The sequence below is a fragment of the Cyclopterus lumpus genome, chromosome 9 (genome assembly GCF_009769545.1).
Source record: "Cyclopterus lumpus isolate fCycLum1 chromosome 9, fCycLum1.pri, whole genome shotgun sequence".
NCBI lineage: Eukaryota > Metazoa > Chordata > Actinopteri > Perciformes > Cyclopteridae > Cyclopterus > Cyclopterus lumpus.
The window spans coordinates 27,234,054-27,250,867 of record NC_046974.1 but is presented as its reverse complement, the minus strand read 5'-3'; the positions used below and the strand labels follow the sequence as shown (position 1 = coordinate 27,250,867).

The following is a 16,814-nucleotide window of genomic DNA, read 5'->3' as shown; positions in this document are numbered from 1 at the left end:
AACTCTCCACTTGTCACTTTGAGAGCAAGCAAATGTCCTTAAAGCTTATGAATTGTGTTTAAAATATCTTCTTCATTTTTTTCCAATCTTATTATTATCTTCTTTCTTTTTTTAATTCGTCATTCAGCCTGCAGTAACAGTGTTTTGAGACTTTCTCTCAAAACGATGGTGATGAACTAAAGTACTGCAGACACTTTTATTGTAAAGGTGCTAATGAATCTTTAATTATATTATATATTTGAGTTTTCATTTTAAATTCCAGTCACCTCTGTTATTAGGATGAACCAACCATATGTATATCTCTGTCCCTAATGGACAATGTTTAAAGGATAATGTTCATCAACTCAAATTATGTTTCATCTCAAATACCTTTATTTTTGATAACTGTCTGACCTTCATTTGTCAGAACATTTTAAAGAAAAATGTATTTGGAGATATTCATATGGAGATCGAGTTGCCACCAGAGTGTGAACGGGTGAATGTACAGCAATAAACAGTAAATAATCATTTCATCCAGACTCTCCTCACTGCACCCTGTCCAAGGCCTTCTCAGCCTCAGAGCGTTATGAATATTCACAAGTTGCCTGTTTTTGTAGAAACGAAAGTATTTCCAACACAAAGCGATGTGGTGATGCGTGGCGTGCTGCAGACACCAGGCCTACGATACGAGGAGTGAAGGTCTGTCACCAGTCAGAGTGAGACGTTTATGAGCTTCACGGGAGGGAAGAATGACGCAGGAGGAGTTTCGCTGAAGTTAAAAGCATCATTTTTATTTCTAAATACGCTACAAGTCAAAACGGGAAAATCTCTTTCACCTTTTTTTAAATTTTTTAAATTTATTTTTTTTTTTTAACCCCTGAGCACCACAATCCAGCATTCCCATAATGCACTGGATTTATCCAAGATGAATGAAAAGGGAAAATAAAAGAAACATTTAAAGCGTCATAAACAGCTATTAAAGCGATTAGTGTCTAAAAACTACCAGCATAGCATAATACAAAGTAAACAACATGTTATTCGATTACACAAGTCAATTCTTTTCTTTTTTTTTGCATGCAGAGCTGTCACTTTGTTTTCGCTCGTCTGCTCTGCTGTTGGTTATGACCCCCCACCCCCCCACCCCAAAACAATTTAAAATCTCATGAGCAAGGTCACAACTTGAAAAACTCTTTGGTGAGAAGAATGCCAGTGGAGCCGTGCTGCAGTGCTAACAGTCACCCCCAATGTTCAGCGATCGGCCTCATTCAGCAGTATGTACGGGGGGGGGGGGGCTGAGGGTTCGGCTGTGCGGGGGCTCCAAGTGTGAGACTGGGCTGTCCCGTGAGTAGAACATGTATACAGGCCTGGATGAGCCCGGATCCATTGGGGCCATCCGGTGCTTTTTTCCTGTGTGGGGGGTGCAGTGTTAAAAATACAAACTCGCATGGTGATGGGCAAAGTCCTTTGCGACTTTTAAGGTGTAAATACATAGAACAATACATAAAAATCACAAGACTTCATCCCCACTAATTGACTGAATGGAGGTTGTTGTGAGCCGATTGAGTGGGCGTTAAGGGCCTCATAGATGTGGCTCCTCCTGCTAGTAGGTTCAAAAGGCTGTCATCTCTTCGGATGGCGGATCACCACTACGAGGAGACGACGTCGACCTCTAGGTCTCTAGGTCTCACCCAGGAGGCCGCTGTTCGTGTCCTGTGTGAAACTGTATTTGTAACTTCTTTTGTTCCGTACATAACACAACCCACAAAAGTTATGTAACTAACATGGTTTTAAGCCAAACCACCATCTTATCCTAAACCTAACCAAGTGCATGCTAGTTGAGGTTTGGCCGGTTGAAGCATGAGAATGATGTCGGGGACCACTAATGAACACTAATAACACTGGAAATGGGCGCAACCCCCTTTTCTCTCATGTCTTTCTTCCCCCACCTTAAGAGTCTCCCAGAAGACCACCACAAAATGAGTTTGTATTTTCAATATTTGTAGCCAGGATCGTGTTTGAATGGACCCAAGACAATCCTACAGAATCTGGACATCAGCAATGTGACACAGAGTTGTGAAGTGAGAGAAGCAGCTTGTATCCTTTTCCACAGTGCAGTAGTTGGGTGGCCAGTTACTAAGTATAAGTATATTTTCTAACAAAATCTGTCCTTTTCTTTTGTACCGGTGTTCCAACCAGGAGTTCTCGTGTCCACACAAGCCTTGAAGTTACCATGTGAGTCTCAGTAACATTGAACTCGGCTTTTTACTTTCACAACCCTGGATGACTAAAATAATACGTCTCCCACTTGGCAACTCTGCTAAACATCTGTCTAGTCCAGCTGCTTTGAAACGAGTGCTCGAGTCCATCGCCAGGGAGCCGATGTCCTCGTTCCAGTGTTTCGTGTCCGAGGACGCGATGCCTTCCTCGGACCGGCCGTGACTTCCTGCAGCGTGGTCTGGTTGCTAAAGAAGACATTTCAAGTAAAGCGCAACCGACGGATTGTCCTCTGCTGCACGGTTGTGTTTGAACAATTTCAACGTCACCATTAATACACATATATTATTAGCGCCATCGTCAGTAAATCGGCCCTAGGGAAGGGAGGAGGGGGGCGGGGGGGCAGAAGTGGCTTTTTTTTAGATTGAGAACTTTGAACAATCTTTGTGGAAGGTCGGACGGGGAAGAACAGCAACTTGGAGCATTACATGAAAGGTCAGCAGGTCATTAAAATCAAATGTGTTCATCCCCTGGGGAACATGAATGCGCTCGGTAAATTCATTTTAACCTGCATGTTGATTCATTTTGTGCAAGTGGAGTCGAGGTCGGGGAAAAGCGGTACAAGACTTGAGCTCATTCCTGACTGTAGAACTCTGGCGACACTGAATTTATGAGGTAGATAGTGATATAAATGCTTGAGAGATGAAATAAATCCAATATATTGTTTATTTATAAATAACCACGCAAATATTTCTGACAAGGATACTTAAATTTGCTTGTCATTGAGTCGTGACCAACACGGTTAGTGAGCTGGACGTTTTATCATGTACCAAAGAAACAAGAGAACGCTGCCGTGTTTCCACTCACAACCCTAACCCGTGTTTCCAGTCACAACCCTAACCCGTGTTTCCAGTCACAACCCTGACCCTTGTTTCCAGTCACAACCCTAACCCTTGTTTCCAGTCACAACCCTAACCCTTGTTTCCAGTCACAACCCTAACCCCTGTTTCCAGTCACAACCCTGACCCTTGTTTCCAGTCACAACCCTGACCCTTGTTTCCAGTCACAACCCTAACCCGTGTTTCCAGTCACAACCCTAACCCTTGTTTCCAGTCACAACCCTAACCCGTGTTTCCACTCACAACCCTAACCCGTGTTTCCAGTCACAACCCTGACCCTTGTTTCCAGTCACAACCCTAACCCTTGTTTCCAGTCACAACCCTAACCCCTGTTTCCAGTCACAACCCTAACCCCTGTTTCCAGTCACAACCCTGACCCTTGTTTCCAGTCACAACCCTGACCCGTGTTTCCAGTCACAACCCTGACCCTTGTTTCCAGTCACAACCCTAACCCTTGTTTCCAGTCACAACCCTAACCCCTGTTTCCAGTCACAACCCTAACCCGTGTTTCCACTCACAACCCTAACCCGTGTTTCCAGTCACAACCCTGACCCTTGTTTCCAGTCACAACCCTAACCCTTGTTTCCAGTCACAACCCTAACCCCTGTTTCCAGTCACAACCCTAACCCGTGTTTCCAGTCACAACCCTAACCCTTGTTTCCAGTCACAACCCTAACCCCTGTTTCCAGTCACAACCCTAACCCGTGTTTCCAGTCACAACCCTAACCCTTGTTTCAAGTCACAACCCTAACCCTTGTTTCCACTCACAACCCTAACCCTTGTTTCCAGTCACAACCCTAACCCCTGTTTCCACTCACAACCCTGACCCTTGTTTCCAGTCACAACCCTAACCCTTGTTTCAAGTCACAACCCTAACCCTTGTTTCCACTCACAACCCTAACCCTTGTTTCAAGTCACAACCCTAACCCTTGTTTCCAGTCACAACCCTAACCCTTGTTTCCAGTCACAACCCTAACCCGTGTTTCCACTCACAACCCTAACCCATGTTTCCAGTCACAACCCTAACACATGTTTCCAGTCACAACCCTAACCCTTGTTTCCAGTCACAACCCTAACCCTTGTTTCCACTCACAACCCTAACCCATGTTTCCAGTCACAACCCTAACCCATGTTTCCAGTCACAACCCTAACCCGTGTTTCCAGTCACAACCCTAACCCGTGTTTCCACTCACAACCCTAACCCTTGTTTCCACTCACAACCCTAACCCTTGTTTCCAGTCACAACCCTAACCCGTGTTTCCAGTCACAACCCTAACCCTTGTTTCCAGTCACAACCCTAACCCTTGTTTCCACTCACAACCCTAACCCTTGTTTCCACTCACAACCCTAACCCTTGTTTCCAGTCACAACCCTAACCCGTGTTTCCAGTCACAACCCTAACCCTTGTTTCCACTCACAACCCTAACCCTTGTTTCCACTCACAACCCTAACCCTTGTTTCCAGTCACAACCCTAACCCGTGTTTCCAGTCACAACCCTAACCCGTGTTTCCAGTCACAACCCTAACCCGTGTTTCCAGTCACAACCCTAACCCGTGTTTCCAGTCACAACCCTAACTCGTGTTTCCAGTCACAACCCTAACCCTTGTTTCCAGTCACAACCCTAACCCTTGTTTCCACTCACAACCCTAACCCTTGTTTCCAGTCACAACCCTAACCCGTGTTTCCAGTCACAACCCTAACTCGTGTTTCCAGTCACAACCCTAACCCTTGTTTCCAGTCACAACCCTAACCCGTGTTTCCAGTCACAACCCTAACCCGTGTTTCCAGTCACAACCCTAACCCGTGTTTCCAGTCACAACCCTAACCCGTGTTTCCAGTCACAACCCTAACTCGTGTTTCCAGTCACAACCCTAACCCTTGTTTCCAGTCACAACCCTAACCCTTGTTTCCACTCACAACCCTAACCCTTGTTTCCAGTCACAACCCTAACACGTGTTTCCAGTCACAACCCTAACCCTTGTTTCCAGTCACAACCCTAACTCGTGTTTCCAGTCACAACCCTAACCCATGTTTCCAGTCACAACCCTAACCCTTTATCGGCATTTTAGGTATCGCGCTAGAAAAGCTGAATGGAAATAAAGCGTTGATGGAAATAGGAAAACGCCTTTAGAATAGATTCTGCCGTAGTTCATATTTGTGATCTGCTCTTCCCGCTGTCGGCCTCCAACATGATGCTCGTCTTCAGAACATGAACCAAAACGAGCCAACGTCAAAAGAACGATTCAAACAAATGATATTCTAAAGTCTCTATTTTGTCCAAGCCAACTGGTTTAGTTTCCGCTCCCGACCTCTTCTCCTTCTGATAGAAACGCAGCAAAATTTATTTTTTCAAGACATTTTTTTTACATTTGCTTAAAATGCACTCGACAATTGAACGGAAACACGACTACCGTTTCTAAATCACCTCAAACATGTCGGACATTTGTCTTTGATCATCAGCCGATATGATATGTTGGGCTATAAGATATTATATATATATTTCACCTTGAATTTAGGAACAGGAGAATCTCCACTTAAATGTCCACTTACTCGCTTTTCAACTGCACATCACAGTCTCCAGCGGGGAAAGAGGACATTCAGAGGAGGAATCTGCAAAGAAAATTGGTCCATGAGCGCACATTCATATCACGATCAGTGTGACGTCATCCTCACAAACGTCAAATCTGTGGCGTCCATCGCTACACGGTGCTGTCTTCCTCCGCATTGATGTCTTCTTGCAGATTGTGTCCCACCAAAGGTTCTGTTGTGCCGGCACAACACCAGAAGTAAAAAGCACTTTGAACATGTTGCTTGATTCTTTTGTCTAATCCATTGTTGTTGTTGTTGTTGTTGTTGTTGTTGTTGTTGTTTCTTTTTTCCACGTTAGACTTCAAAGCATGGTGTGTTCACATAAACACATGGATATGAAACACCATGAATACACTGGCAATCAAGATTGTGGACATGCTTGTTGGCACAGTCTATGACAAATGAGGTAGATGTGTGTCAATAAAATATTCCCTTCTTTGGTATAATCATACAAAATATGACAGAAATAAAAGAAAAAGAAAAAACTAAGTCCAGTGATCTGATGAATTAAAACATTGGTTTTCAGGTGGCTGTACAATACAAAAGAAATTAATGAGGTATATCTTGTATTCATACTATACTATGACTATATACAGGTAGATTGGTGAGGTATCTGCATTCGAGAAGACTCTTAAAAAGAGTTCGCAAACAATGTGGTGGAGCCGAATGCGACGTTTGCAGGTTCGAATAGAAAAAACACAATAAATAAAATCTGCAATTAAGATGCTTGAACAGAGTCGATAAAAACCCATATGTCTTCAAACCGGTTTCCATTTCCCTTCACGATAAAGAAAATATTTGATATATTTACGAAAGCTGAGGAAGAAAAAGAAAGAGGAAAAAAAAGAAAGAAAGCGGGAGAAGCTCTCTGATGTTAGACACAAGTGCATTACTAAAAAGAAAAACAATATAAAACTACCGTGTGACTGATGGAAGTCTTTGTATCACTTCCTGTATTTCTGCCCACTTGCTGCCTCCGGGGTTGAAGTGCTCTACTCTTTCCTGTCCCCCTCGTTTCTGACGAGGCTCCGTCACGTCAGCTTTGTGCTTTTTGTGCGTCCTGTCGCGTGAACAGGCCGCCGCTGCTTCGTCCACGTGGTCGCGGTCCTTGTGTTGCTCAATGTGCGTTGCAGGAGATTTCTCCGAAGAGACGACGCAACCTCGTGTGCTGCAGCCCGACCGCGCTCGGCCTCAGCAGGGATTTCTTTTTTTCTTCTTTTTGGGTGAGCATTTCCGACCGCGTCGGTGGAGCAACGACGTCGATCGCAATATTTACTGTAATGGATGAGGAAAGCGCCGGACCGCGACGGCGCTTTCCATCACATCGATTCCAGCTGCCGCCGTCTCTGTGCACTCTGGGAGACCAGAGAGGACGGGAACTCTGAAAGTGTACTTTCCTTGTCGTGAGCAGAAAAACATTGTGAAATGCGTTGTGAAATACAGTTTTATGCCATAAACTAAAAGAAATACTTTTTAAAATTCTTTGGTAAAAACGATGCGTCCTTGTGATTGGGCGTGTCCAAATCAAGTGACGCTTATTTTGTGATCACAGCGAGAGAAAAGGTAGGTGGGAAAAGGACGAGACTGATGTCAATGTAGACTTTAAACACGCGTTCTGTCACGCCGGCGGGTCAAAAGGTCGAGCAGTTGAGCTCCTTTGAGGGATTCACGGTGCCAACAATCTATTCCTTTTGGTCTTGATTGTTTAGTTGAGAAGGGCAGGCACACTTCTAAAATGGCTCAACTCTTATAACAGTAAATAATCCAAGTAGTAAATCTTCAGTTACATTTTCTAATTTGAAACGTCCAATGAGCTCAGGTTCATTGATGTGTGTATTTCCTTGTTTTCATCAAATCTTGAGCTGGCAACTGCCCCGGGCCTCAAGGCCCTAAGGGACCGCAGGTATGAGTCATTTGATTATTACTGATATTATCATTATATATTTAGTACTGTGCACCAGTAAAGCCCAATAAAAAAAACTCTGGGTCAAAATGTAGCTTTAATCAACGCCTTCTCACTCCCAACTGGTCAAATACTGGCTCTTGGCTCGTGGCCCTACACTTCCAACGACGAGGCTCTCGGTTCCCCTCTAGAGCCAGTTTTACACATGACGGGGGCAGCTCGTTACAGACATACAGTGGCTTTTCAAAATAAACTTCCAAAGTAGGTTCACTTTTGTTGAGGATAATATTGTGGTTTGGGCGACACTAAGTATATTTGTTGCGTTAAATAAATATGAATATTACATAACTTACGTATGCGCCGTTAGCTAAGTGCATGAGTTACATAAGAAAACTAAGGTAAAATAAATAACATTGATTAACATGAGACACAAACAGCAGTCTGCTGGGTGAAAGTCCTGTGTTGGTTTGACCTGTCCATCCAGAGCTGATCGTCCTTCGAGGAGTTGGGAGTGAGAAGAAGTAAATATAATGTTTCATATAATGCTTACTTGGGTGCATATCCTTCAACAAAGGAGCTCAATTCAATCATTACAATCTGATATTCCAGTGTAACGCCTGCTGACTGACAGCCCGTTTGGCCCCCGGGGGTCAGTATGAGTTGGTCCCCAGTGGACTGAGCTTTGTATCGCTAGCTTCCTTTGGCCTGCTAGCTAGTTAGCGAGCTATCGAGCTGCTGATTGTCTGACCCTGCTATTAAGACTCTTTACTCTGACTTGTGAAGTTACCCAGGGGAGGGTGGGGGGGTACATCACTCTTTCTAGCCAGCTGTATGAGACCTTATTGACCAACTGTCTAATTGGACATGAGACCATGGTGTATCTACATAATTCATGATGATGTGCTTGGTGCTCTGTCTACAATCTTCAGGTTTGATCAGTGGCGCTAAAGCTCCCTTTAGATGCTGGATGTGTGGAGCCCGGGCAGATGGCCTCCCTTTCTTTGGTATCAGCTGTAAGAGTTTCTGAGGTTTGCTGCTCAGCCGCCTCGTCTTTTGATTGAAATGGTGCACTAGAGGGAGTCTTCCGTTGGCTTCATCTGGGGCGCACCTTGAGCGGGCTTTTGAAGTGTTCCACGCGGAACGGAGGTCTTTGACGATGCACAGGGATTACATGTCCTGGAAACACACTGAGCAGGAAGGGAAGGGGGGGGACAAGGGTGGCTGGAAGATTTCTGGCCTGTAAATAGCTGACCTACGAGGAATCTGATGAAGTGGCTGGAGAGAAATCCACCTTCAAAAACAACTTGAATGTGGCTTTCTCTGATGATTACGTCTCCAACTGTTTGGTGTCTTTGAGAAGAGAATAATGGAGGAGGGAGGAGGGGAGAGGGGGCAAGGTGGGAGGGGCCAGGAATCTCAGGGGGAGGAGTTTCTGTGTCCGTGGAGTGAAGAAGAGGAGGAGGACGTGGAAGAGGAGGAGGAGCAGGAGGGCTGGAACTGTGTGGGACTGGCCTTTCCCTGAGTCGGACAGTTGCCGTGTCTCCCGCGGTGTCCCGTCATGGCCGCTATGGCCGACTGCCGAGCGAACAGGACGCCTGAGGAGCAAACATCACATGTTAGTCAGCCATGGTCCACTTCTTAAAGGGCCGGTACGGAGGTACGACAAGGGCAAACGCACGGCCAGATTTTTTTTAAGGAGAAACTCGCTGCGACTTCGCAGCACGTTGGTGAAAATGTGCCACAAATATGGAAAGATTGCAAAGTTTGTGTGTTTTTGACTTTGCACTGTTTCTGTATTTGCAGCGGTTTTTGCTGCCGTTGATGTATTTGTGTTTGACTTTCTGCAGCACGGCATCGTTTCTGAACCGGCAGCACGCTTCTCGTCTCGGACATATTTTAGCGTTTTGGCCCTCGTCGGCCACCGTACCAATGGCATCACAGCACTGCCCACTTTTATCTTTTTTATACCTTAAATACAGTTTAGTTAGAAAACCCACTGACCCACCCCGCAGAGATCTGATATATCTCAGTAATAATCTGCTTTTTACAGTTTCATGGTAATGAAGTGCAGTCAATAATCAATACCTCAAGAGCAATTTCACCCATTCTTTCACATCACAAATACAATAAACCAGGATATCCAGCCACTGACTAGCCACTGACGTAGCCACTGACTAGCCACTGACGCAGCCACTGACGCAGCCACTGACTAGCCACTGACGTAGCCACTGACTAGCCACTGACGCAGCCACTGACTAGCCACTGACGCAGCCACTGACGCAGCCACTGACGCAGCCACTGACTAGCCACTGACTAGCCACTGACGTAGCCACTGACGCAGCCACTGACTAGCCACTGACGCAGCCACTGACGCAGCCACTGACTAGCCACTGACGTAGCCACTGACTAGCCACTGACGCAGCCACTGACTAGCCACTGACGCAGCCACTGACGCAGCCACTGACTAGCCACTGACGCAGCCACTGACTAGCCACTGACGTAGCCACTGACTAGCCACTGACTAGCCACTGACGTAGCCACTGACTAGCCACTGATGTAGCCACTGACTAGCCACTGACGTAGCCACTGACTAGCAACTGACTAGCCACTGATGTAGCCACTGACTAGCCACTGACGTAGCCACTGACTAGCCACTGACGTAGCCACTGACTAGCCACTGATGTAGCCACTGACGTAACCACTGAGGTAGCCACTGACTAGCCACTGACGTAGCCACTGACTAGCAACTGACTAGCCACTGACGTAGCCACTGACTAGCCACTGACGCAGCCACTGACTAGCCACTGATGTAGCCACTGACTAGCCACTGATGTAGCCACTGACTAGCCACTGACGTAGCCACTGACTAGCCACTGATGTAGCCACTGACGTAACCACTGACGCAGCCACTGACTAGCCACTGACTTAGCCACTGACTAGCTACTGACTAGCCACTGACGTAGCCACTGACGCAGCCACTGACTAGCCACTGACTAGCAACTGACTAGCCACTGATGTAGCCACTGACGTAGCCACTGACGTAGCCACTGACATAGCCACTGACGTAGCCACTGACTAGCCACTGACGTAGCCACTGACGTAGCCACTGACATAGCCACTGACGTAGCCACTGACATAGCTACTGTTCCGACTCCCTGACTACAGCCTTGCTTTTTATCAGCTGTCCTTCAGCGCTTCATGTTTCACACACTTATAACTGGGCCCAAAATAATGTCGCCTCAGTAATTTGGAAATTTCCACTTCAAATGAGTTACATATGGAGGTATGAATTAGAGTGGAAGCCAAATTCAACCGTGGAATCTCCTGAAGGAAAGGAAGGAAACTGCCCTCAGTATCAGTGACGTGTTTCAGAGGTTGAGAATAGTGAGCAGAAGGATAAACTATTGGAAAGCACAAAAGGCTTCACAGGCCCACCGGTTTGTGAGGAAGTTATCATGGAGCTTTTGCCCAAAGGCTCCAAAAATGAAAAGAATTTGAGGGAATCATTGTTACAATATGCATTTATTATATTATGTTTGTTGTACTTCATTTACTTAATATCATCCTTCTGTCTAGTTCTACTACTGCTTACTTACTGCACATGCAACTCATTCTCACTCTTGATCGATGGCCCCTCAGCCATGTACACAACATCTATCGCACACCTGTGTGGTTAGAGAGACCACCCTCCGGAGGTTCCTCTCTTTTGGGGCCAATGCCCACATATTTGTGATAATGACTACGTGAGGGAAGCCGGCTTGCTTTGAATACGTTTGACAGGCGATCAAAACGAAAAGACAAATAAATGAAACGATGTAAACGGGTGAATGTGAAATTGAAGCCAGCAAATGAGTAAATGAACTGAACATTTCTCCGGTAAAAGTCGGGAGCATAAAGACTCGACTCGGATGTGACGGCCTGACATGGACGGCCTATGTTAAAGCAGAGAGGCAGTAATTACCTCAAGACACAAGCTCCCTTCACTCACACACTCACACACACGCCTACACACACATACACACACACACACACACACAAACACACACACACACACACACACACACACACACACACACACACACACACCTACACTCACACACACACCTACACACACACACCTACACTCACACACACACCTACACACACACACACACGCACACACACACACACCTACACACACACACACACACACCTACGCACACACACACACACACACACACACACACACGCACACACACACACGCTCTCGGCATGCACATAAGACAATAAGCCCCATCGACCTCAAATCCACAGGCCCAATTTTTAGATATTTAACTTTTTTAACTCTATTGGACTGCCACTTCATTACGATGGATTTTATAGCAAAGACATCAAATTGCGTAGAGGACTAAGCACCAGGGTGCTGCTATAACTTATTGAATTTCCTGCCTGCAATTACATCAGCAAACGGCCCCTCTATTTACCTGTGTAGACAACTCCATTTATTTCTATTGACATGTTGATGCTGCTAATGCCGTTGGTAGACAGGTTCAATGCGGTCTCTTGTCTATCATCTGTCAAGAGAGGGGCAGAGAACGGGAGAGAGGAAAAACTCAATATGAGCATTTAGAAAGGGAACAGAAGGAGCGCCCGCTGGAGTATTGGTGATAATTCAGAGAGTGACAGGATAAGGAGAGCTTTATTAAAGAGTTCTGGGGAGAAAAAGAACTGTCAAAAGATGTTACAGCCATTTGCACATGTCGGTTATGGATGAATCCCGCTAGCGGTGCGCGGTCGTGGGAAAAAACAACCCTTTTATAATAATAACGCGACTGGTTGCGAAATAAACAGAATTGCCGGATCAAAACGTGTCGTCTTTTCCACACAAATGCGATCCGTCTGAGGAGTGCATCTGGGTGGAGACAAATAACAGTGTTGGGATTGTAATCTTTAAATGACAGTGTTTATGCGCGAGGGCCAGAGCCAGACGACCAGCGTGGGAATTAACCCGGGAGAGATTCTCACTCGTTTCTTTTCCATCGCGTATCAAGCGTAAAGCCCACTATTATGACTAATACGAGAGAGGCGGCGATGCAGACATAAATGATATCACACTTGAGCAGATAGGCCCCTTATTCTTCCTTAAGCCTCTATCATTAAGTCCTGTGTGACTTATGGCGTTGTCACGGCCGGCGCTGGCTGCGGCCGCCGGCCCCTCGGATGGACGCCGCTTTTTTATTATTATTTTTTCTCTTTTACTCATGACGAGCCGGAGCAGAACTATTTCTTCATGACTATTTTGTGGGGCTTGAGCCTTCAAATTACACGTGTGATATGATGAGCTATGTGCGCGTTAGCGGTCGAGGCGATGCACAGCTGGGGGCCATTAGCTGGTGTTTGTTTGTAGGCAGACACGCCGTCATTGAAGTGTGACGTTACAGCGACGCCTGCTTTCAAATGATACTTCCAAATGGGAGACGAATTTGAATACTGAGCGTCCGTCTTTCAGCTCAGACGCCATGTTTATTAATATCAGATGCACGTATAATGTAGATAGATACATGTGGGCACGCGACGCCGAGCAAACTAAAGACATCGAAGAGGACAAAGAAATGCATTACAGGTGTGAGGAAATGTAATGTTTTAAAGTCAAGATAGATTTGAACAAGTCCCATAAAAAGACCAAAGCCAACGAGATATAAATCTATCTATCTAGTAAGATGCTTTCATTGTTGGTTTTGGTCTTTTCATGCCATTTGTTGCCAATAATCAAAACATTGATAAGAAGCAACACAGATGTACAGAAGCATAGAGAGAAGTCTCTTGTTTTGCAGAGAACACGCTACATGCTACATTAGCATACTTCAAACCTGAAGATACTGTCCTATAACATTCTACGTGACACACAAAGCACTGCAACACACGTTCTCTGTGCGTCTCACCTCTGTTGTTGAGTTTGATGTTGAGGGGCAGCTGTGTGGCCATGGCCAGCAGGTTCTGCTGCAGGGCGTGCTGCATGATCCTCTGCTGCTCCTCCGCCACCGTCATCATCTTCTTCTCGGGGGGTTCGCCGCTCTCCAGCTTCTCTCGGAGCTGTTCCAGGGCCGCCGCCTGGGCCGCCGCGGCCACGGCGTGGTGCCCGCTGGGCGACATGGGGAGGGCCAGGCGGCTGGGCAGGCAGCTGCCCAGGAGGGATTCTTCTGGGGAGAAAAAGACTATTAAGACTATTAACATGTCAAAAGTAGGCTGCGTGTGACAGCGTGGATCATATTTCATCAATAAGCTTTCACGTTGAGTATTTCATTTTTAAAACAAAAGTTGCAGGGATTAGCATTTTGACACACTATTATTGTATTACACTAGTATTGGAATCAAATAAACAGCCCATTATTTATCATATGAAGTTGAACATTTCTGCTGATTATTTAATGAAATGTTCAGAATATTTTTTTTATCTGGGCGTGTTTATATATATATATATATACTGAACTGGACTAGACTGGATTAGACTGGACTGGACTGAACTGGACTAGACTGGATTAGACTGAACTGAACTAGACTGAACTGGACTAGACTGGATTAAACTGTACTGGACTGGACTGGATTAAACTGGACTGGACTGGATTAGACTGGACTGAACTGGACTAGACTGGATTAGACTGAACTGAACTAGACTAGACTGGATTAAACTGGACTGGACTGAACTGGACTAGACTGGATTAGACTGAACTGAACTAGACTGAACTGGACTAGACTGGATTAAACTGGACTGGACTGGATTAGACTGGACTGGACTGAACTGGACTAGACTGGATTAAACTGGACTGGACTAGACTGGATTAGACTGAACTGGACTGGACTAGACTGAACTGGACTAGACTGGATTAAACTGGACTGGACTAGACTGGATTAAACTGGACTGGACTGGATTAGACTGGACTGGACTGAACTGGACTAGACTGGATTAAACTGGACTGGACTGGACTGGACTAGACTGGATTAGACTGAACTGAACTAGACTGAACTGGACTAGACTGGATTAAACTGGACTGGACTGGATTAGACTGGACTGGACTGAACTGGACTAGACTGGATTAGACTGAACTGAACTAGACTAGACTGGATTAAACTGGACTGGACTGAACTGGACTAGACTGGATTAGACTGAACTGAACTAGACTGAACTGGACTAGACTGGATTAAACTGGACTGGACTGGATTAGACTGGACTGGACTGAACTGGACTAGACTGGATTAAACTGGACTGGACTAGACTGGATTAGACTGAACTGGACTGGACTAGACTGAACTGGACTAGACTGGATTAAACTGGACTGGACTAGACTGGATTAAACTGGACTGGACTGGATTAGACTGGACTGGACTGAACTGGACTAGACTGGATTAAACTGGACTGGACTGGACTGGACTAGACTGGATTAGACTGAACTGAACTAGACTGAACTGGACTAGACTGGATTAAACTGGACTGGACTGGATTAGACTGGACTGGACTGAACTGGACTAGACTGGATTAAACTGGACTGGACTGGACTGGACTAGACTGGATTAGACTGAACTGAACTAGACTGAACTGGACTAGACTGGATTAAACTGGACTGGACTAGACTGGATTAGACTGAACTGAACTGGACTGAACTGGACTAGACTGGATTAAACTGGACTGGACTAGACTGGATTAGACTGAACTGAACTAGACTGGACTGGACTAGACTGGATTAAACTGGACTGGACTGGATTAGACTGGACTGGACTGGATTAGACTGGACTGAACTGGACTAGACTGGATTAGACTGGACTGGACTGAACTGGACTAGACTGGATTAGACTGGACTGGACTGAACTGGACTAGACTGGATTAAACTGGACTGGACTGGACTGGACTAGACTGGATTAGACTGGACTGCCTGTTGAAAGTGTAACCACAGATCCAGCTGACGTTCCGATGTGGGCCGCTCATATGCAGGTTAAATATGGGTTAGCATAGGCTGCTGTGTTTATACAACACTCTCTTTTGGTGCTGCTGGCTTGGGCCTCGTGATTTCAACCCGTCAATGTGTCAAGTAAAGTGATCTTATTCAATATGTTAACTCCCCTACAATAGAAACCACTGCTCTGGACGTGGCCCTTGTCTCCATGGCACGCCACACCGATGAGCGCGCTGCTATTTCTTCTTCCTGTAATCAAAGAGCTCTCATAATCTTTGGGGGCGTTAGTGTGTGTTGGGAGATATGAGGAAGTCCTGCAAGATGTTTCCTCTTTGGGGGAAATGACCATACTACCCGCACGTTGCGTGAGTTTGAATGAAAAGCTATTGTGACATATATTTCTGACATGTGAACACACGGACTTCTTCTCCAGCGGCTGGGTAATAATCACGCAACAGTCTTTCTGATACATCGTGTGGAACCGTGTCCGTGAGGAGGAAATGAATCATCCTTCAGAGGGACAGAAAAAGATTTAGTATATTTGGAATCAGGCCCGCTATTTGCATCATGGCCAGAATGAACTCTTTCCTGTTATTATTGCATCATGCATGCTTATGTACCAGATTGTAGTTTGCGAAATGGTATACTGCACAATGTTTGTTGAAGAGTTGGCTTGTACACATTTTTCTTAGCATCCAGCACTGATCATAAAAAATGATCAGCATGTTCCATAAATTCAAAAAGAAAGGCCAGTAAAATAAATTACAAAAGCCAAATAATGTCATGGTAAATTCAGTGAAATGCATTTTAACACAGCATTATACCATTAGCACATTAACAGAGACATATTCATCACTCTGCTGCTTTTTCTTTTTAACAGACCTACTTTTCTCCACCAATAATTTCCAGTCACTTATACTTTGCCTTTTTGTTGAGGGCTGTTAAGATACTGTCAACCAAACTCAACTTTTTGAAGGCGTTTCACATCAAAAGCGAGCAGACAAAAAATGAAGCCCCTGTAGAAGTGCCTTAAACTTGCATTCTTTCTAATGTCCATCAGGGGGCGACTCCTCTGGTTGCAAAAGAAGTCTATGAGAAAATGACTCTACTCCTTACTTGATGTATTACATCAATAGACAAAGAGACACAAAACAACAACAAAAAGAGGCAAAACAAGCACAACTTCTGTGTGTCTGCTCAGGGGCAGAGGCAGTGGGACCTTTTGCATGTCGGGTTGCAAGAAACCAAGATGGCGCCGGCCAAAATGCCAAAACTCAAGTCCGTATCTCACAAACCAGAGG

The 16,814-nt window shown here is 45.5% G+C and overlaps 1 protein-coding gene across 6 annotated transcripts in view; it reads right to left on the bottom strand.

Annotated features, from left to right (window-relative positions):
* Window positions 1-749: 749 nt before the first annotated feature.
* Window positions 750-16,814, bottom strand: part of arid3c (AT rich interactive domain 3C (BRIGHT-like)) — a 71,814-nt gene continuing 55,749 nt past the window's right edge. Inside the window, exons 6-10 of one of the 6 annotated variants that reach the window (XM_034542186.1) lie at window positions 13,507-13,779; window positions 12,049-12,138; window positions 6,602-9,180; window positions 5,644-5,703; window positions 750-2,441 (exon numbers count right to left, since the gene is read on the bottom strand). In XM_034542186.1, coding sequence (XP_034398077.1) covers window positions 9,002-9,180; window positions 12,049-12,138; window positions 13,507-13,779 — 542 coding nt within the window. In that variant the 3' untranslated portion in view covers window positions 750-2,441; window positions 5,644-5,703; window positions 6,602-9,001. Of the gene's footprint in view, window positions 2,442-5,597; window positions 5,704-6,601; window positions 9,181-12,048; window positions 12,139-13,506; window positions 13,780-16,814 lie in introns of those variants that run through there. The other 5 variants (XM_034542185.1, XM_034542184.1, XM_034542187.1 and 2 more) reach the window with 5 other exon arrangements.